The sequence below is a fragment of the Castanea sativa genome, chromosome 10, assembly GCF_040712315.1.
Source record: "Castanea sativa cultivar Marrone di Chiusa Pesio chromosome 10, ASM4071231v1".
Classification (NCBI taxonomy): Eukaryota; Viridiplantae; Streptophyta; class Magnoliopsida; order Fagales; family Fagaceae; genus Castanea; species Castanea sativa.
Window position 1 is genome coordinate 23,279,285 of NC_134022.1, and position 23,626 is coordinate 23,302,910.

Consider the following 23,626-nt stretch of genomic DNA (forward strand, 5'->3'; position numbering starts at 1 on the left):
ACTTTAATATTCTCCCTTTAGAAACTGATTGAGAGACCACACATCTTGGGTGCTAGTGGAATTGGAGTGAAGATTGAAAGTGTTCCCGAGTGCTTCTGATCTTTGATTTTGAAATTCACCGCTCCAAGGTACACTCTCTTGTTCTCAAATTCTAGAACTTATGTAGTGCATGCTAACATTTATGAATGAAGTAGATTCGTTGTTTTTCCGTTGCGTATTTGTTTAACATGTTTTGAGTTTTGGAATTATTGACAATAGTTTCATGTTGTTAGAAATTAGTTTTCTGCATGGCTATTGAAATTATTGTTTGATAAAAACTGATATTGATGTTATGATGTTGTTTAATTTTGAGTTTAAGTATGTTAAATTGAACTTTAAGGCTATAGCATCAATGTAATTCAGTTTTGATATCAATTTATGTTCATAATGATCATATGATGGTTGTTTTGTACATGAAAACGTTGAAAAATTGTCTTAGAAAAATTCTGGAAAATTTGAAATTCGCGACGCTCGATCGATCAAGCTGACAGAAGTTTTCTTGATCGATCGAGGATCTGTTGAGCATCGATCAAGCTTCGCAGAATTGTTTCTCGATCGATTGAGAATCTGTCGAGGATCGATTGAGCATCCAGAACTTTATTCGATCGATCGAGCATCTGTCGAGGATCGATCGAGGATTGTGGATCCAGAATTTTCTCTAAGTGTTTTTACATATATAAAGAGCAAGGCTATGTGTAATTTGTTTATGCATGTTTTAAATTAAAAAAAAACCTTTATTTTAAAAACATCTAGTGGGAGAGAGATACAAGGGTTGCATCTCATGGGCTCCATTGTTGGTTCATAGTAGTGTGAAATATATACTTTGTCTTTGTTTCGAGCTTAGCATTCCATGCAGAGAGTATTTATTTCATGGTCCTACAAGATTGAATTTCTTGGTTTATAGTGGTTTGATCAAACACCTTGTCTTAGATTCGAGCTTTGCATTCCATGCGGAAGGTGTTTTATCATGGTACTACAAAATAAGCCGGTTAAAGGGATGAAATGTGGCTACACATGATTCTAAACAATGGTATACACTAGACTAAGTATTATAGTATCCTCTATGCTGAGTTCTTACTATTATTACTTAGAGGCTAAATTTAAAAACGACATATTATTAGTGTTTGATAAGAGTTATCATGATAGCACCAATAATAAGAATAGTTCTCAATCAATCATAGTATTTAATGTCCACCCTATGGTTTGTTGTTGTTGATCTTCCATCTATTCCAAATTTGAAAGATTATCAAGGCTGAGTAACCACATACTTCCAACTCTTTCACTCCAAGACCTAGGGTTGCTCGTAACCCCATAATGCAAGCATCATATTCAGTTGCATTGTTAGTGGTAGGAAAGTTAAGCCTACTAGAAAATGGGATGTGTGTCCCTTTTGGAGAAATTAAGAGAATTCCAATTCCACTTCCATTTTGATTAGTTGCTCCATCGAAATACATCTTCCATGATTCTACCTCAATTCTCATGATATCCTCATCCAGAAAGTCTCCTTGGATTTCTTTAGCTTCTTCTAGTGAACAGTGGGCTAATTGATCAGCAATTGCTCTCCCCTTCATAGACTGCTGGGTCACATATTTAATATCAAATTCAGACAGAAGTAGAACCCATTTAGTGGCCTTTCCATCTTGCACAGGCTTCTCCATTAGATATTTCAATGGGTTCATTCTTGCAATCAATAAGACCTTGTAAGCAAGCATATAGTGTCTAAGTTTACGGGTTGCAAAAGTGCTACACATGTCTTCTCAAGTGGTGAGTACTTCTCTTCATAAGCCAACATCTTCTTCCTAATGTAGTAGAACACATTCTCTTTCCTAGTCTCCTCTAGGTATTGAGCGAGCAAAGCCTCTATTGTTGTATCCGTAGTTGTAAGATACAACAATAGTGGTTTTTTAGGTACTGGTGGAACCAATATTGGTGGCATCATCAAATAATTCTTGATCTTTTCAAAAGCCTCTTGGCATTGTTCATTCCGTACTATGGGAACTTCCTTCTTGAGCAGTCGGAAAAGTGGCTCACATGTCATGGTGAGCTGGGCTATAAATCTGCTGATGTATTGTACCCACCCTAGAAACCCTCGGATCTCCTTTTCAGTCCTTGGAGGCTTCATCTCTACAATTGCTTTGATTTTGTCAGGATTGACTTCAATTCCCCTCTGGCTTACCATAAACCCTAGTAACTTTCCAGAGGTCACACTAGAAGCGCACTTCTCTGGATTCAACTACAACTTATCAAATTGGATTCTTTCAAAGAACTTGCATAAAGCTGGTATATGCCCTTCACGGTCTTTGGACTTCCCTATCATATCATCAACATAAACTTCTACTTCTCTGTGGATTAAATTATGTAACAAAGTGGTGGTTGCACGTTGGTAAGTAGCACCAGCATTCTTAAGGCCAAATGGCATGACCTTGTAGCAATATGTGTTACGATGTGTGCCCTTAAATCCTATTGTATGATGCTATGTATGACATTATGTATGACCTAATGTTGTGGTTAATAAAGTTGTTTTATTATTAGCTAAAAATAATGGTAACATTAATATTGGGATATTATCATATAGTCCATGGGATGCATAGTATGTGATTTATGTGATTTAGCCACAGAAGATATAAATCGCAAGTTCTTTGTAAACTTAGAATTTTAGTTCGTAGTCGTTAATGAAATTTGGTATTTCATCTATGAAGACTATAACATATCAACTAAGATGATTTTTCTTGATCATGGAAATGGAGATTTCTAATTGGTATGTTGATATGTTTTAAGAGTTAAAACATATTGAACTAGACCGCTACGAGATTTATTATTCTCCTAACGACTGTTAAATGAATAATAAACTCACGATTTCTATTTACATGAACTCTTAATCCTAAGAGGATAATGGACTTGATCATGAAGTGTAGATTACTTTGATATATCAGGAGTGAGCTCTAAAGAAATGATCAAAACCTCAGTATATTGGGCAATCACATTTTAGTGTTGATGGAACATATATTCTCAAGATGGAATTCATAGTCTCTTAATGGAGTATAAAATATTCTCTTAAGATAAGTTTAATGGGTTCAGTTATTCAGAGAGTTAGGCCCAACCACTTTGTTAAGAAGTTACTAAAGTATATATTTATGAAATTGGATTTCATAAATATATGATGAATAACTTTAATGGATTAAACTGGGTACTCAAGGAATTAAGATGTAGTAATCTTCTAAGTGGCAGTCTAAATTCATAACTTTGTATTACTACAAATATTTTATGAAGATGTTGCATGTACAATAAAGTCTTGGGATATAATTTATAAATAAGGCCTAGAGTGCAACTATATTTATATAGTGGTATTAGATATAGTTAATGGTAACTTTGGACTTGTCAAGAGTTGACAGAGAAGCCCAAGATCTATTGGAGCTAGTTTTTTTATTGGTCCCTTTTGGTCCCACTCCGAGCCACGCACTTAAGTCCAATTGGAAAGGCCCAAAAAGCTAACTCAGTTAGATACAAAGGGAGAAACATACATAATTTTTTGTGTGTGAAAAATATAACACTATTGTGAAATGGTGTGTAAGAAGTGTTAGACACTTTGACATTCTCCTTGGAAAACTAATTGAGAGACCACACTTCTTGAAGATTAAAAGTGTTTCCAAGTGATTCTGATCTTCGTTTTTGAAGTTCACTGCACCAAGGTACACTCTCTTGTTCTTAAATTCTGAAACTTACATAGTATATGTTAACATTTGTGAATGAAATAGATCCATTATTTTTCCGCTGCGTATGTTTTGTATGCGATACAAACATGTATTTATCCAACAATTGGTATCAGAGTGGTCTTCATTTTCGTATCTGTTTAACATGTTTTGAGTTTTGGAATTTGTGACAATAATTTCATGTTGTTAGAAATTAGTTTTCTGCATGGTTGTTATTATTGTTTGATGAAAAATGATATTGATGTTATGATGTTGTTTAAATTTGAGTTTAAGTATGTTAAATTGAATTTTAAGGCTATAGCATTAATGATATTCAGTTTAGATATCAATCTCTTTCCATTATGTTCACATGATGGTTGTTTGTTCATAAAAAAAAAAAAACGTTAAAAAACTGTCTTAGATAAATTCTGGAAAATTCAAAATTCGTGAAGCTTAATTGATCAAACATCTATCGAGCATCGATCGAGTTGGCAAAATTTTTCTCGACCAATCGAGGATCTATTGAGCATCGATCGAGCTGGTAGAATTTTTTCTTACTTTGGCTGTTAGAGTGTTTAATTTATGTTTTAGTTCTAGAGTTTTAATATTGGAAGACTGTCTATATGTACCTAATGTTCGTAGGAATTTAATTTCTGCAACTTATTTAGGTAAACATGGGTATTGTGTTATCGTGAAAGACAATGTTGTAATAAAGAAGGATGAGTTATTCAACTTTACTAGTTTCTTTTTGGGGATATGCACTGAAAACGGCAATGCATATTTTAAATTTGGTTCCATCAAAATCTGTTCCTAACACACCTAAGGAATTGTGGAGTGGGCGCAAGCCTAGTATGAAATATCTTCACATTTGGGGATGTCCAGCACATGTGTTGAAAGGGAAGTCTGATAAGTTGGAAGCAAAAACAGAAGTATGCATGTTTTTAGGATATTCAAAGGAAACTAAGGGTTATTTATTCTATAATGTTAGAAAATTTAGACCTCGGTTGATAGAATTAACAAGTTTTAAACCTGAATTGTTAATTAGCTTTATTATGAATAAAACTTGTTAAAACAAACAAACAAACATCAATATTATGTTAAAATCATATGCAGCGGAAAGGTAAATAAGACAAGATATGATGACCCAGGAAAACCAATAAAACAAACTAGTTTCACAGTAAAAAACCTGGGGAGAAACCTTCCCGAAAAGCAATTTACTATATTAAAGAGAAGTTTCAGATATAGTACAAAACCTTTGTCCCTAGACTCTACAATTCCTGTAGATGAACTCACAGCAGAAACCTTCTATCGCTTCAGAACCTCTGAACTCTTTAATATATGAACGCCACCCTTTGATGCACGGATCCCAGTACGTGACTAACTCCTTTGCACGAATCCTAGTACGTGACTCACTCACCAACTTGAGGAAGAAGAATGTTGGCTGCAAAGTTCTTCACTTCATCAACAATGAAGATCAAGAAGCACTTGGTTACAAAACCTTAAGGCGCAAAAGATGCAATAACTTCTTTCTGAGAGAATAAGGCTCCGGTCACCTTTTGCATATGTTCTCCTTACATTCTCTTATGTGACAGCCTCTAAAATAAGCCTTATATATGTCTAGGGTTGTGAGAAAAGAAACCCTACACAAGGGCTGAAAATCAGATATAAAAATTCTGATTTTCATAACCTCGATAGATACCTCGATAGATACTATTTGTCGAGCCTCATTAAACCTGGATAGATAACTATTTGTCGAGAAGCTGTCGAGCTATCTGTCCGCAGGTGTCGAGCTATCTGTCCAACTTTAGTGAACACCTTTTCTTCACTCGTTTCTTGGTCCAATCTTCATGGCTTTAATACTAGACTTGAACAACATGTTCTTTGAAGTATTAAACACATCCTAGATCTACCCAATTACAAGTAAAATGCGTTTTGTCAAAGGATTAGCCAACTACATAAAATATGTCCTTAACATATAATCATAAGGATAACAAAGTATTTGTTAGTACCCATGCCAAATTTGGAAGATGATTATGTGAATAACTTTAATCGTAGGAGCAAATTTGTTTTGGCTGAAATAGATGAACCTATAGTTGAACAATCAATGGATAAACTAGGAACGATGTAGTTGTATTAGATACACCACAAGATACTACTCATGAGCCATCTTTATCCGATTGTACCCTAAAAAACCATCCATAAATGACAGCAGGGCACGTTCGGTTGTATTATCGACTAGGATGTCAATGTGAGGTAAAGGAAAATCATCTTTTAGGCTAGCCTTATTCCGATCTCAGAAGTCTACACACATCCTCACTTTCCCATCCTTCTTTGGCACCGGAACCACATTAGCTAACCATTCCGAATAGTTGACCACTCTCAGGAATCTTGCATTGTACTGTTTCTCAATTTCTTCCTTTATCTTAAGAGTCCATTCTGGCTTCATTCTTCTTAATTTTCGCTTGACCAGCTTCATGGTCGGATCTATCAGAATGTAATACTGCACTATATCTGTATCAATCCCAGGCATGTCTTCGTATGACCATGCAAATACCTCTTTGAATTCTGTCAGTAAGGCAACTAATGCATCTTTCTCAGAGGTGGTTAAGGTATTGCCCACTAGTATCACTTTAGGTTCATCATTAGTTCCCAAGTTAATAGGTTGGGTTTCTTCTTTTATAGGTTCCACATGCCCTTGTTTTAATTCTTTATTATTAAGAGTTTCTTTATCAATTCAGAAATAAAAACATTTACAGCCAATAAATAAGCAGAATCAAAAATCATATTATAAGGAAAAGAGTTCTCAACTGACTCAACTGAAACAAACTCAACAGGAATACTATCACAAACAGACTTGACAAGAATAGTAATATTAGTAGAAATAGACTCAATAGGGACAAAAACATTGTTCTTGGCAAGAGTGACTGGCTCGTCAGTCTTGATCTTCTTTACAGAGTCTTCCATGGGGTGGGTGGCTCCCTCCCATGCTCAATTCTTTAACTCGATTGTGGCTTCCACGATGGCGAGTGGCTCCTAGTGAGTTCCTTCTTCCCTCAACATCAATACCATGGGATCTTCATCCATATAATCTGTGCCTTTATCATTAATCTCTATATCTCTGGGCTTGTCAGTCATAAAAGCATCCAGGTGCTCTATACTATCCATCCACTCATCAAACAAATCTTGCTTCCCTTTGTTGCTCGGGTGGATGTATTGAGGGAGATACTCTAACTTATTCCCTTCCATCTTCTCATCTTCACCTTCAGAACTCTCCAGTGTTAGGTTTTTGAAACTATGGATCATCAGCTTTCGGTCTAGAGCAGCCAATCTAGCATTTATGTCATCTTCTTCTTCAGTGTATGGGGTTAGGGAGCCAAGTTCTGAGTTGTGAAATGATCCTAACTCAGGAATCTCTCTACCATGCTTGTCATATCAAGGACTTGACCTTGAGCTACCATCATTAATGCAGCTCTAATTCGAAGGACACCCATTAGGGTATTCATCATAGTCTACATTATCAGCCTCTTTAACCTCCTCTCTTGCAGCTTCCAACACATTTTCTACCCTATATTCATCACTTTAGCGTTGCTCCCCATGTCTATAAGTTCAACTTTAGCGTCATCCTCAATATCTCCATCATAGTAGTCTGCATCATCATCAGAGCGGTCTTCATAGAAAAGACTTACATCTTCATCTTCTCTATCACTAAGGAGTTCACCCCAATCATTGCCACTATATTGGCTATCATAGTCTTCACTATCATTTCTTTCACTATCACTATTGCTATCATCCTTACCATCTCCATTGTCGCTGCTGCTGCTAGCACTACTACTAACACTTTTGCTATTACTACTTTCATTATCATCACTAGGGGCTTCTCCCCCTTCCCTATCTTCATCACTAGTTCTTGCTTCATACAGGCTCTTCAATGCATGTTGACAAGCTTCCCAGTACTCTTCTTATTATATATTGCAAATGACATCTCCTAGAAGCGTAGTCATTGCATTAGGGTCCATGTAATCAGCCTAATCAGTAGGAACCCAGGTTGTGTCTTCCTTCTTTGGCTCTGGAAGCTTGTTGTCGCAATTAAATAGTAGCTCAAACTCAGGCATCATTGTTCTTAACTCAGGATTATACCTTAGTTTAGGGAATCCCCAATAGCGTTGACTATCTCTAGCTTTGACAAACTTTTCGTTCAATGTGGGAGTATAAGGCTTTAGGGGTTCCAGAGGGTAAGGAAGTCCCTTTCCTTTGGCCTTGGCATGGGCCATTCTCTTCACCTCCATCTCTAATAAGTCATCATCAGTGGGCTTATAGCCTAGCCTAAAAGGTGGTGTGGCAGTAGGAATTATTGGGACTTGAATAGTTGGCTTCTTCATAGTCTTCCCCAAGTTTATCTTCGGAAGGTAATTCATTCTCCTCATCATTGCCACCACGTTATTGTTGTTGTAGGGGGCAAAGTCCATGGGAATCTTCTCCACTTCCTCTTCCTTTCTTTCAAAGCCAGGTTTCTCAATTTCAAAGCCATCCAAGGCCAATGGCTCATTCTCAAAAACAATACCAAAAATAGACTTTGGTACGGTCAAAGTATCGCCTTATATGGTAAGTATGGCTCCTTCACATGAAACTAAACCTTTTGGTATAGGGATGAAGGTACGACCTCTGTGTCATAGATCCATGGACGCCCAAGGAGCATATTGAAGCATGATGTTATGTTCAAGACCTAAATCTCCACCTTCTTGATCATTGGCCCTATAGTGAGCTTCTAGTGTTACGGTTCCCAAGACCATTCTTCTACTATCATTGTATGCCCTCATATGCTGATCAGTCAGCACAAAGTCTTCAATACTTAGGCCCAAGCAACTTGTAGGCTTTAAAGGACACACATTTAAGGCACTTCCATCATCAATTAGAACCATAATCCTCTTACCTTTGGTATCTATAGTAATATGCAATGGCTCATTGTGGTGCTTCCCTTTCTTTGTCAAATCCTTGTCAGAGTAGGAAATAATGAGTTCCCTACTTATGGACCTAATCATATCCATTAGATCTTAAGAAGTTGTGGTTGTAGAGACTTGGATTTGGTTGAGAAGGTTTACCAGATTCTGGCGGTGCTTGTATGAGGCCATGAGTAAACCCCATAAAGATATATTGGTTTGTGTCTTCTGTAGTTGCTTGAGGGTCTCATCCTCTTCAGCGGGTATTGGTTGGGTGGCTTTGTTCAAGGCTTCTACTGCGTTGTCTGTCTCCAAGTGTGGAGGTTTGAAGTGTCTCCCCCCTTGTGATGTAAGCAATTTTCGTTGGGTCATTTAGATCAGTATCTTAAGGTTTGAAGTGTCTCCCCCCATTTGTGGATATTAGATTATTTGATTGGGGTTTGAAGTGGCTCCCTCCATATGTAGGTGCTTGATTATTTGATTAGGGTCCAGAGTGTTTCCCCTCATTTGTGAATGTCGGGTAATTTGATTGAGGTTTGAAATGTCTCCGTCTATTTGTGGATGTTGAATAATTTGTGGTTCTGTTACATCTTCACTACATATGTCATACCTTGTAGTGGATGTCGTACACATCAACTCTTCCCATGTCATCATAAAGCACTGGGGTAGGTCATAAATCAATTTAGAAATGTCCTTTTTTCCTTCCTCTTCAGTCATCAAGCAATTAATCCTTGGCCTTCTCCCAAAATTGTAGTTGGGTAAGAGATTACTAGTGATGCTAGGCCTTGTTGGTGGTGCAATCACCTTATTGTCTATTAAGTCTAGAATTGCATGATGAAGGCCAAAACACTTGTCAATATCATGGCTAGGGCTTTGGTGGTAGGCATATCTCTTAGTCACCTCAAATCTTGCAAGTAGTAGGTATGGAATTGGTCTTGGGTCTAAGGGTTTTAACAACCCTTTTGCTTTTTAACTTCTCAAATACTTTGCTCACAGGCATATACAACTCATGAAATTCCCTCCTAGGCCTCGAAGGTGGCCCTTGTGATATTTGCACGGGAGTAATGAGTGCAATAAGTTGATAAGGATCATTTTTGTATATATTAGAAATTTCTGCAATTTTAGAACTAGATCCTAAATTCTTTTTAAACCTCGGTGGGTCCTCATTCTTTGTAGTGCCATTATTTATTACATCTTCAATTTGGGTTTCGGCAGCAATCAAAGCTTTAAAATTAGGAAAATATTGGGAAAACAAGTACTTATGGTATACAGGTAATAAATTCTTTACAACCATGGTTAATTGTTCTTCTTCACTTGGCCTATTCATCATCTATGCAGCTTTGGACCTCCATTTGGTAATGAAGGTAGCGAAGGATTCTTTTGGCTCTTGCTTCGTGGTCTTGAGATCCTTCCTTGTTACATCCACCTCTATGTTGTACTTGTATTGATTGTGAAACTCATGACAAATGTCCTCCTAGCTCCTTGCTCTAGCATTATCTAGGTTGAAGAACCACTTAAGAGCGGCTCCTGTCAGAGTGTTTTGGAACATTTGAGCAAGTAGTTCTTCAGTCACTCCCAGGGGTTGCATGGCCCTCATATACATCTTCAAATGGGACTTTGGACAGCCGGTTCCGTCAAAATTATCCAAAGTTGGCATCTTGAACTTGGGAGGCAATCTTATATCAGGGAAAAGTGAGAGTGATTGGTAGTCCATGAGGTCTTCCACCTTGTTTATCCACTGATTGATCTTTTTCTCTCCTTCCATGGTTGGGGAATCATGGGTCAGTCTTGTTCTCCCCTTGGCCACTCTTCAGGTTCTGAAATTGTTGTACCATAAGGTTCATGTCCTCCCTCAGTTGGATTTGACTAGCTACCATGGTGTTCAATAGCTCTTGAGTGTTTAAAGGTTCTTTAGTGTTTGGATGGTCTCCCTCTTCCGCCATGGTGACAAGATCTTCAGACTTCTTGTGGCTTGAACTTCCTTGTAGGTCGAATATGGGATTGTGATGTTGCAACAGCGAAGTGTCTTCTATGCTCACGGGCTTCTATACCATGATGGGAGTGATGGGCTTGAAACTGGAACTACTAGCTTGAGTGTTGGTCTTGGGTTCTCTTTGAAGCCTTCCCTTTGATCTTGACCAAATTCTCCCCTAAGAAAAGTCTTGGTCGGGTCAATCATAGCTAGGTCCCCATCTATATCAATCAACTAAACAAACACACACAACATGCAATGCAACTTTAACACGGACCAGCCTAAAGGTAGGTTCTAAGTCATTACGTTGTAGGGTGGGTTTATTGTTTTATTGTTTCCCATAGCTAGGACATTATACCTCCCAACTTGTAATGTAATGAACATTACATTGGCCTGAACAGCATGGTCTATCCATTATAGTCAACAAGAAGTGATCCATGGTTACTGCCACCATATTATTGGTGAGTTTGCCACTGGGTACTCGAATCTAATGAAGACCGGTGATCCATGATTACTGCCACCATATTGTTGAGATGGGTGCATACATATTTGTTGTTTTGATGGCATACACTATGACAGTTAGGGAAAGCTCTTAACAATCAACATGGCAACACAAACAAAAATACTATACAAACATCTCAAGACATAAACAAACAAACAAACAAACAATATCATGCAAAAGACAAGGGTATATAGTTGGTCACTTAAAGTCTAACACAAACCTTTGCGCTTGACATCCCAGTGGAGTCGCCATTGTGAGAGATCGCCAAACTCGGGGCGCTCTCAAAAACGAGATTTGGATGCTTTTAAGGGTACCTCTCTTTTTGGGTAAGTGGTGTGGAGTCGCCACTTATTTTTTATACAAAAAAAAGAAAAAATAAATACAAATTACATGCTCAGAATACTTCAACTATCATTGATTGAATAAAGAAAAGTTCAATTTTGGTAAATTAAACCTTACAAGGCTTTGGGTCCTAGTCACAATCTACCAAATTTTAAAAAATAAAAAATAAACAAGACAAAGCACTAATCTACCTATCCAAAAATCCTAAGCTCAAAGGCCAGGTTACGGAATGAGAAGGTGTTAGGCACCCATTCCGCCCAGACAGAGTTTGGTCTTCTAGACTCTAATGACCAATATACCCTTTTTGCATGATGTTGAATGATATGTTGAACTCATATGACAAACACTTGACAAGAATTAATCTAAATAAATTTACCTCATGAATATGTCTTCTTTTTAAAAGAAAAACTAGATCCATTTTGAGGGTAAAAAGAATAGGAACTGGTTTGTAAAAAAATTAGATCTGTTTTTATAAAGGGTAAACAGAAAGATTTTGTAAAAAAAATTATATCTGTTTTGTATAAGGTAGAAAAATGTGATTTTATCAAGAAAAATCAGATATATTTTGAAAAGTTAAAAAAAATTGATTTTTGGTTTATAAAAATCAGACCTGTTGTTGGACATAAAATAAAAAAGACTTTTGAAAGAGGATTCACATTCATGAGATAAATTCATTATGCATGCATCACATATTAAGAAAAAGAAAAGACTTCAACCTAATTTTCAATCCCTTCTTTTAAATTTCAAAATCTACAATTCTGTAACAAAAATCAGATTTGTATTTAATGAAAATATAGATCAATTTTGAGAGTTAAAAAAATCAGATCTATATTTAATAAAAATACAGATAAGTTTTGAGAATGAATAAAATCAGATCTGTATTTAATAAAAATTAATAAAATAAAATCTGTATTTAATGAAGATATAGATAAGTTTTGTGAGTTAAAAAAATGAGATCTATATTTAATGAATATACAGATCAGTTTTAAGAATTAAAAAAAATCAGATCTGTATTTAGTGAAAATACAGATCAGTTTTAAGAATTTAAAAAAATCAGATCTGTATTTAATGAAAATACAGATCAGTTTTGCACATTAGAAAAAATCAAATATGAAAAATTCAGATCAGTTTTTGAATTAGAAAAAAATCATATCTGAATAAATTCAGATTAGTTTTTATGTTTAAAGAAATCCTTGATAGTCAACAGATTTTGAGATTTAAGAAAGAAATCACAACAAACAATCATCTAAGAACATATTAAAGAAAATTTTCAAACAAAACATGGTGATTATATATCAAGAACAAGAAATTATAAAACATGTCAAATCTATTCATGCATCATCAACCAAAATTAATAGAAAGAACAGGAAAAAAAAAAAAGACCTCTTGCACGAGCGTGCTCTTCTAGTGAAACAATATTTTAGTATTCAAAGAAATTTATCAATGCTTTAAAGCCTAAAATACTTTGCTTACAAAAAATAAATTCCCATGGCAAAGGCCTCCAGAACATCTTTAAAGTAAGGGGAAAAGAAGAGAAGAGCCAGAAAGAGGGAGGGATTAGAAAGTGTAAAAAGTGTACTGAATTTTGAGAGGCACCCTCTATTTATAGGGGTTGGAAAGCTTCGAAAAATTAGCTGAATGATTAGATACAAAGTGGGATGTGTCCTTGTCTCTAAAAAATCAAAAAGGGTAAGGCTTATCTCAATCCATGAGTCATCGGGCCAGGCCTCAAGTTTGTGCCAATCAGCACTTTTCATGTGCCGGATGGCCCTCTTGGGTGCCGGACCCACATTTGAATTTTGGTCCACTTTGGACGCCTTTTTTTGATGTTTTTGAGCTAAGACTTGCCGTTAGACGCGTTTTTAATTCATGTTCTAAAAATTAAACCCCCTTTTCTAGATATTCAGGTTTCTACAGTGATGAACATCTTGTAGATAAACACTCCAAAAAAGTCTTGATTATCCACAATTTTGCTGTTATTTGATTATTCACTATATTCCCATACAAGCAAGTCTATTTTTGACACTAACTAACAACCAATCACAAAATTATTTAATTAATTTTAATTGTTTAGCCTATCAGAATTAATTTAAATTAATCATGCATGGTTGATTCCACCCAAACAAAATGCATGCAAACCCTGCAAACTTGATCATGCGATATCCTTCAATCCAACGGTCCGATTTGGAAATCAGACATACCGTCTTGACCGTTAGAACCTCAAGATCATTTTGAATGAATTAATGCATGCAATGCAACTCTAAATTTTGGGTATATGAATAGTCATTCTAGCCATCTTCCTTGATTAAATTAGGGGTGCAAAATTGAGTGTCTACAAACATGCAATTGAATATGAACATGCATTGATGCATAGGTGTTGTGATGCATAAATCACATGAACATACATTTAAGTGTTTGAGCATGAGTTGTTTAATGCTTTTAGTTGAAGACCATGAGTTTTTCGTTTGATGCTTGAATGCTTGAACATGCTTGTTTGAATCTGCCTTATGATGTTGCTGTCCTTTTTGTTTGTTGTTTAATGCCATGATAGATGAAAACTAGGCTTGGGGATGATTTTCCATGTTGATTGCTTTAGATGCCTGTTAGGGTGTGTGTGAGTTTAGAATAACATGTTAAAAGACCCTTTAATGAGATTAAGACTTAGAACATAATGAATGGAGGCCGACCCACAAGTCAAGAGGGGTTGGGTGCCTAACACCTTCCTATCCCCATATCTAAACTCTGGACACATGCTCTGGTAAAGATCAGTCCTTCCACAAAGGGCGTTATATTTATGGTTCCTAGACCTAATCTAGGTGGCGACTCCATTTACACCTTCTGCCATGGTCCATCCTAGGCCAAGGGGTAATCCCATAGTCTTTATTTTTCGGGGGGAGGGGGGGGGGGGACCCAAAATGCCATCACGTGCACTTGTGCCCACAATTTGCTAAATAAATGAATGAAAACTAATTAGTAAGGCTTGTAACAAGTGCAAAATTGAAAGGCAAGAAAAGTTTTTGTTGTACAATATGATGAAATCAAGTAAAATTAAAAAAAAAAATGATTAGCTCTCTTTTACTTATTTTATAACTATGAAATTAAATTACTATAGTAGTTTTTAATCCACGTTTTGTTATAATTTTATTTGTATCATTATATATTTTATATTTTTGTCAAAGGCTTTTTTTTTTTTTTTTTTTAATGTGAGATAGAATTCTACTTTATCATAATCTAACTATATGTATGTGAAACTCCTTCTGGAAAACTCAAACCCTGGCCTTTACCCTCCACACCCAACAGACACTTATACTTGTGGAATGACCATCATGCTTAGGGTGCGAGGTGGTGTCAAAGAGTGAAATTTAACAATATATTAACATAGTTATTAATATAATAATAGATATCTCTTATAAATGTAATTTGTTTTATACAACACTATCTATTCCACTATTTGTAAAAGAAAGATGTGACAAGTAATTGTGTGTAAAAGTTTTTGTGGGAAAATATTATGACATCAATCGAAAATCAAATATCTTTGGTATTGTATACACAATTCGAATGAATATTTTGATTAAATATTACTAAAATTTGATAGCTATTGGTTTTTAGTTGTTGTTGTTGTTGTTTTATTTTTTGGGATGTTTTACTTTATAAAAAGAAAAATGCAACTTCTAAGGCCTTAACCTTCTTTTTTTAAATGAAAAGTTTTAGTTTAAGAAAAAACCTCCAAAAGGCTCTAGAATTCGATAATTATAGTAGAAGTTAATTATTTTTTTCCCAAAATGAATAGATATTCCAACAAATAAGTTGTATGTATCTATACATACTTGCTATAGCATATATATATTATTAAAACAAATTGATGGCTATAACATCAGAGAATGGTGGATTTGACCTTGAATATATCCATTGAAAATATCTAGAAGCTTCAATTATATATCAATAATATAAATGTTCTTTTTCGTTTTAATTTGAAAAATAATTAACATATATATAGTTTTCCATTGTATGATTTTATTGTAAGTCTTCTCTCAAAATAAAATAATTATTTTTCTAGAAATTATGACGTTCTTTGTTTCTTTATGCAATTATATCTACTAGTTGAAGGATTAACTATATTATCTCAAGGGAATGCTTATATCTCAAGAAATATAATGGATTCCTCTTTAAGAATATGTGTTCCCTAGTTACTACTTATGATTTCCAACATACTATTATTTTGACAATTATTGATACCCATTTCAATGACACATTATTTTTCACAAGCCCAATTCATGTATTGTATTATATTTTATTATTTTAAGCATGGCTTAAGACAATGTAACATATTGGGGGATTGAGGAAGTGTGGTTTGGAGGGTATGGGTCGGTTTTTTTTGGATCTTTTGCATAAGCCTAGCCTAAGCGTGCTATGAAGTTGCTAGGGGCACTGGTAGCACCTCAAACTCATGGAGGAGGTCTTGCACATAAAATTTCCACTCTAAAAGAGCTTTTATTCTCTAGCAGACTGTGGCCCAAAATTTTTGCCCTGACCCATTTTTGCCTTTAAACATAAATGGCTCTCACTGGCCAACTCCAGTGTCTAGCCCTCACTTAGTTAAGCCTCCCAATGGTTTGAAACAAATGAAAATGGGGAGCCAATTGGGGTTTAGTCAAGTGTTCCCCTTGATGATGGTAAAAGTAATCTTTCTTTTATCCAAACAAAAGCAAACCTGAAAATTACTACTTGCTTAACACCTTGGGGTCCAAAACCTTTTCTATTAACCAAAACCAGTCACTAAGAGCACCCAAAAATCAATATAAAAGCCCACAATTAGATTCAAAATAGAGGAATCATGTTTTACCCACAAAGCTGAAACTTCAACAACTAACATCCTTGCAATTCTGAAGTTTCGAGGTGGATATATGCGTATAGGGGAACATTCCCTCTCTTTCTCACAATCTCTCTCAATTTCCTCTTCTCACTAACTGTAGGTTGAAGTTTCGGACCTGTTGTGTACTATTTCTGCATTTTATTGTATTTTAATTATGGCATTTTGATTTCTCTATTTTTAAAGCACCATTAGCCTTTGTTCATTATACATTTGGAATTTTGAGCTTGATTATCCACAAATAAACACTTCTAAAGAAAAAAAAAAGGGAGATTTGGGCTAATCTTGCATTTTTGGCCCGTGTCGCAAAACGTCCCCAATGTTTTAGCAACTCCAATAGGGAGTCAAGTAGCTGAAATACGAGAAATGGTGTCTCCCTCTATCTATATGCTCTTTACTATATGCTATCTTGTTATATTCACATACTTTCTCCTTTTTGTCATAAATGGAAATGGAGAGTAGTCAGTTAAGCTTGAGCTAAAATCCAATTGAATCTTAATTGCTGTGAAGCGAGTGTGAGGCCACGATGAGTTTTGGGTTTCCCCAAATCCTAGAGAGTAGGTCTCGACCTAGGGTGGACCTGGCAGAGGGTGTATAGTGCCCCTGTGGAAGGATTGATCTTTACTATAGCACATGTTCAGAGTTTAGGTATGGAGATGGGGAGGTGTTAGGCACCTAACCCCACCCCACCCGTAGGTCGACGTCCACTCTTTGTGTTCCAAATCCTAATCCTATCAAAGGATCTTCTAATAGGCTATCTAAACTCACACACACACATACACACACACTAACATGTATCTAAACATAAAATCATGGTATATTTTCCCAAAAACCCTAACATTCATCTATTATGGCATTCATTCAATATTACTCAAAGGCAGAAAAAAATTTACAAGGTAGTAGCATAAAAAAAGTATAATCATGAAGCATACCTCAAACATGCATGACATCATCAACCAAACAATATTCCAAGTTCATCAAGAAACTCATGTCAACCCACCAAAATGCATGTCCATGTAATATGCAACTTATCTGTAGGAAAAATACATGTATGTATCACATACAAAACATACGCAATAGAAAATTAATGGATCTACTTCATTTGCAATTGATAACATGTACTATGTAAGTTTCAGAATTTAAGAACAAGAAAGCGTACCTTAGTGAGGTGAAATTCAAAACAAAAAATTAGAAGTACTTGGGAACACTTTCAATCTTCACTCCAATTCCACTTAATGCCCAAGAAGTGTGGTCTCTTAATCAGTTTCCAAGGAGAGAATAGGAGAGTGTCCAACACTCTCATAAAAACCATTTCATTCTTTGTATGATCTTAATGAAAGACTCTTATGAAAAGTCTTATATTTAAATTATGTATGTTTCTCTCCTTATATATAACTGATTATCTAATTGGGCTAACATTTTGGGCTCTAGTATGTTGCTTGGATGGGAGCAAAAGGGAACAAATAAGACTCTAGCTCCAATGGACCTTGGACTTTTCTGTCAACTCTTGATAAGTCTTAAGTTACCATTAATTATATTCAATACCATTGTATGAATATAATTGCACTCTAGGCCTTATTAATAAATTATATCCCAAGACTTTATTATACTTGCAACCCCTTCATTAAAATATTCGTAGTAATACAAAGTCATGAAAGTTGTCTACCACTTTGAAGATTACTACATCTTAATCCTTGAGTACCCGGTTTAATCCTTTATGTTATTCATCATATATTTATGAAATCCAATTCCATAAATATATACTTTAGTAACTCCTTACTAATGTGGTTGGGCCCAACACTCTGAATAACCAAACCCATTAAACTTATCTCAAGGGAATATTTTATGTCTCTGTTAAAAGATTATGAATTCCATTTTGAAAATATATGTTCCATCAACATTAAATGTGGCTGCCCAACATATTGAGGTTTTGGTTGTGACTTATAGATCTCACTCCTAATATATCAAAGCAACCTACACCTCATGATCAGGTCCATTATTCTCTTAGGATTTAGAGTTGAAGTAAATAGAAGTCTTGAGATTTATTATTCATTTGACAGTCGTTAGGAGAATAATAATTCTTACAACGGTCCAATTCAATATGTCTTAACTCTTAAAACATATCAACTAGAAGTCTCCACTTCCATGATCAAGACAAATCATCTTAGTTGATATGTTGTAGTCTTTGCAGATGAAATGCCCAATTTGATCACCAACTACGAACTAAAATTCTGAGTTTATTAAGAACTTGTGATTTATATCTTCTATGACTTTTCACATAAATCACATATTATGTATCTCATTGACTATGATAACATCCCATTAGTTCATTTATAAATAGTTTCATATAATTAAATAATTTAATTATTTATGACATGCCAATAAATTGGATTTTAGGGCATAAACCCCAACATTGTCTTACTTACCTCATTGCATCACAGCACCTATGCATCAATGCAAGTTCATGTTCATGTGCATGTTCATAATGATTTATCAATCATAAACCCTAATCATACAATTCTATCCAAGAGGGATCAAAACATGTTATACTTGTCCCAAGACCCAAAACATGTGAAAAAGAATTAAACAAAACCTAAGACATGCATTTAATTGAACAAAACATAGAAGAAAACAAATATTATTTTCTGGGTTCGAACCTGCATATGCATGCAAACGCCTATGTATGCAAGGACATAAGGCTGCATACGTAGGCAGGAGCCTGTGTACGCAAACCTACCCTAAAACTAGCAGGCATACACCAATCAAAACCTAATGTAAACAACCTAGCGTGCATCCTAAGTAGACAAACAATGAACCTAAACAACACACAAGAAGCTTTTTAGAGCTTGATTTTGACTATTCCCCTCGGTTAATCTACAAAGCAAAATACCTAGAGGCTTAGTAAGTTTAACTAGAAGGCTTTGGACTAAAATAAGTCCTAGCCAAGAAACTTTAGTTTAAGATGCTTCTTAAAGTAAAAAAGCTTCTCTTTGAATCACTTTTTTTGGAGTGGATTCTCTATATCTTAGGAAAAGGATCAAGGGACCTTTTATAGTGTCCAAAGAGAAGGGGTGGAGGCAATTCCAAGCAATGCAGGATTGCCTCTGCTTAGATTTTGTAAAATACATGTCTTCTAGGGTTTATGGAACCCTAGCAGCGTACGCAAATTTGTGGCCGTGTACGTAGGAGTTAAGGATGCATATGCAGGCTCAAGTCTGCGCATGCACCCTTAGGGTTTAGTAAGGATTTTTATCTCTTCAAAAGCATCTTTCAAATAAAGTATTTCCATAGCTAGACACCAAATTAGCCCTAGACCTACTAGTGTTATTATCATTGGGGAATAGAGGCTTAAGTCGTAAGGGCCACAAAATGAGGTGTCTACAGCTGCTCCATTTCCTTTCCTTGCTTCGATAACCACTCACCCCGAGAACGTCCGCCAATTCCTCTATAAGTATCCTTACCCTTTTCATTGTATTTTCTCTAGAATAGTAATGGGGTTTGCAAGGCGAGTAAACACTCTTAAGGCTGTTTTGGCCTTTAAGGCCAGGTACAATATTCCTCACGATGTATTCATTGAATACTGTTTGCAAGAGGCTATAGTTGACCAAAGGGTACTAGGGGCAATTATCATTCCTTTAATTTCTGTGATAGAGTGGGGTGTTAGGTTCCCCTTTAGTCCGTTCCTCCTGCAACTATGATTTTATAGGCTTAGTCCCGACTAGTGTCAACCAAACCTTTACCAAGTAGTCGAGTGTGTAGACAAACTAAATAACCAATTTGGCTTAAAACTCACCCACCATGATATAAACTAAGTATATAACTGTTGAGATAACCTATCCAGAGGCTACTACTTCAAAGTTCACCAAAGCCAAGTAAGGTTAATTTTGTGCCTCCCTGATTCCAACAAGAATTCCCAAAGGGAGTTCCTGAAGGTGACAGGGAACTGGCAGGCCTAGGAGATCTCTTGCCCAACCACTCCACAGATGGCGCCAATTATGGTGGTTTCTTTCCAACAACTTTGGGCTTGTTGTGCTTGAACCCCCAATTAATTTGTATTTTATTCTGGGTTTAGCCCACAACGAGAGATCCCAGAAGAAGTCTGGTTGGTGAATGATGGTTTGGAACAGTTGTGTGGTGGTTATTTGCTAGAAATTAGACTATCCAAGGAGAATATCAGAAAATTTAGGTGCCCCTTTGGGTGTCCCGAGCTAGATCACTTTTCCCAAGTACTGTGTTCTAGTTTCTCACTTTTCTCACTTGTTTTTCTCCCCTAAATGATGTTCTGATGCCCTCACACTTATCCCCTCTTTCATTCTTATACCCTCCCCCAAGTGGACCCATCATGATGATTTAATATTCTGCATGTGTGTGTGTAAATATGAAATTTGATAACTGTCTAATTAATAAAAAAAACAAATATTTTATGAAAATCATGATATGTAAACATGTGAGCCTCAAATTTTAAGTTGCAAATATTATGCGGTCAAGTAAAAGCCCATCTTAGATTTTATACATGTTTTAATAACATGTACAATGTACAAGAAATTTGGACAAATTATGATTCTCTCTATTTTTTTTAGATAAAAAAATAATTTTAAGAATTATAATAGTTATTAATAAGCATTTATTGTGATTTTTTTGTATAGTTATATATTTTTTCATCGAAAGATTTTGTCTGAAAGCTTTATAGTAAAACTACTAGAGCTTGTTTAGACCCCCAATTTCAAAATAATGGCTTAATTGCTTTTAACCTACTTAACTAAGTGTGTAAGAGTTGGCCAAGTCGCTAGCCACTCACGGGATGCTATCAAGCACAAAACTCTTTAGCTTCCAACATGTGCTCCTCATGTGGCCTTTCGTGAGTTGCTCCACTTGCGAGCCAGTTGATCTATCTTCACTCACACTTAACCAATTACATTGAATCCCAAAAACGTACAAAGAAATGGTTGAGAAATACAATCAAATTTGAAACAGAATTAAAGCCAACAAAATATAATTGAAAATCACAACTTTACATTGTCAAACTATGAAAGTTGATAATTGTGATGGCATTATAAATTAAAAAACAAAAAAAGATAATTGGGATAGTTATTAATTAGACATTTCTTATCATTGTTTTTGTAGGTGTAGATGTAACTACTTATTCTACCATTTAAAATAGAGAAGTGCTATGTCCACAATATTTTCACAATATTTTCAAAACAAATCATAGGTGGTTAGTTGTTATTGGTTCTAATTTGAACTTATAACTGAAATTACTTTTTTGCCCCATTACTAACAACTTGTAATAACCTGCCACTTAGAATTTGTTGTGAAAATATTGTGGACATAGTATTTCTCTTTGAAGTTTGATGTGCTTATATTTTAATAGAGTATTTGAATATAAAATAGATTTAAAATCAAATAGAAAACATATATTATAATAATGATTTGTAAATATGTGAGGCCTCAAAAACTAATATGTCAAACATTTTGTGTGTTCTATAAAAAAATATTTAAAACAATTCTTTTGTGCATGAGTATATGGGATGTGTTCAAATTACACATTTTTTATATCAAAATTTTGTAGCTTAATTGGCAACTTCTCATGCACAAAGTGCGTGAGAGTCTAGAAGGAAAAATATTTGAGCTTGAGAGGCTAGGAGGGAAAGTGTTTGAGTTGCAAGGTTAGTAGCATATCATAACTCTTGTGACTCGAATACTGTTAGGTTCTAAGACCTTAGAGACTAATGTATTAAAACTTCAATATGTAATGTGTTGGCAAACCATGATCAAAACATAAAGTCTAGGTTTAAGCTTGCTCAAAGTATGTTTAATTGTAAAATTGGAATTGAGTGATTGTAGAAATTATTGGACAAAATCTGCAAGGCTCGATCGATCGAGAATTAGATTCGATTGATCGAAACTCGTGCAGATTTAATTTTCTACAGAATTTCCAATTCAGCCCAAGCTCGTTTGACGTGTAGAGTTTTATGTTTTTCTTCACATATAAAAGGAAAAACCCTAGCTATGTTTCAGGGGTCCTTTTGAGTGTTGTGTGGTGAATTTTTTGTGAGATCTTGAGGTGTTTACCTTCATACACACACATAGGGTTATCAAGATCAAGATTCATATCAAGAGCTTTGATGATTGATTCAATTGCTGCTTAAAGAATGAAACCTTTGAGTGGACTCTTAAAGTCACAAGTAGGAGAACTTGTGGTTGCAGCAGATCAAGGAAAGAAGTAGTTTATGAACTCGGAGCTGTTGCATGGTCGTGGTAGTAAGTTTTATAGGATGTTGGTGGTCTAAGTCTTATTGTACAAACTTCAATTCTTTCTTAGTAGATCTATTTTTTACCTTAAGGGTAACTAGGTTAAATCCTCCCCAGGTTTTTTACTGGTTAGGTTTTCCTGGATTATCATATCGTTGTGTTCTTTATATTTCTACATTATTTACATGATATAATTTATATGTATTAACCTAGAACTAAATAATTTATCTAAGTAATTACTTGGCTAAATAACTAGGTTAAACATATTGTGTTAAGGGGTCTAAAACTTTACAAATACCATAAAATATTTGAGTGTGTCTTTCTTATCACCAATTAGTTTTGCGGTGAAGTTGCATACCTCACAATCTGAAAAATAGTATCATAGCCATGGTCAAGGGTTTGGGTCGGAGAAGCGTCATTGTGAGGGGGGAGGGGACGCATAATTCAACTTCCTACAACCGCTCTAAAAATAAGCCTACGTGTCATGATGTCAAATGCCATAAAAGATTTGCATGTGTCTTTCTCTTCATCGATTAGTTTTGAGGTGAAGTGACACAATTCAAAATCCGTCTAAAAATAGATTTCCAAAATATTTAATGCTTAAAAGTTATCATTAAATACTCAATTAATTTCCACCTAATTTACCTAATTAATAGCATTTTTTCTCTCCTTATTTATTGCATGTTTAGCTTGTACTTGTAAAATTGTACTTTCTCCGTCTCAAATTGTTGGTCATATCCTATTTTAGGTTATCCTAAATATTTGTCATATTTTTCAAATTAAAAACCATTAATTTACTAAGTTTTCTATTATGTCCATACCAAACACAAGCGTTTTTTAAACAATAAGTTTTTTTTTTTTTTTTGAGAACTTTGTTTAAGGGTAATTTTGAAATTTTTTTATCTTTTTAATTAAGAGACAAGAAAATAAATGATATTCCCTTAAAAATTTAGGTTTTCAAAACCAACAATTGGAGATGGAGGAAGTAATAATGAAAGTAGGGAAAAAAGAACTCATAAAAGT

At 35.1% G+C, this 23,626-nt stretch overlaps 1 protein-coding gene across 1 annotated transcript; it reads right to left on the minus strand.

Annotated features, from left to right (window-relative positions):
• Positions 1-1,235: 1,235 nt before the first annotated feature.
• Positions 1,236-1,718, minus strand: LOC142612255 (uncharacterized). The gene has a single exon (XM_075784371.1). The coding sequence runs from the start codon at positions 1,716-1,718 to the stop codon at positions 1,236-1,238; it is 483 nt and encodes a 160-aa protein (XP_075640486.1).
• Between the last annotated feature and the right edge of the window lie 21,908 nt (positions 1,719-23,626).

What these genes read in the sequence shown, in the direction of transcription:
- LOC142612255 (XM_075784371.1), bottom strand. Translation starts at nt 1,718, where the DNA reads ATGAACCCATTGAAATATCTAATGGAGAAGCCTGTGCAAGATGGAAAG.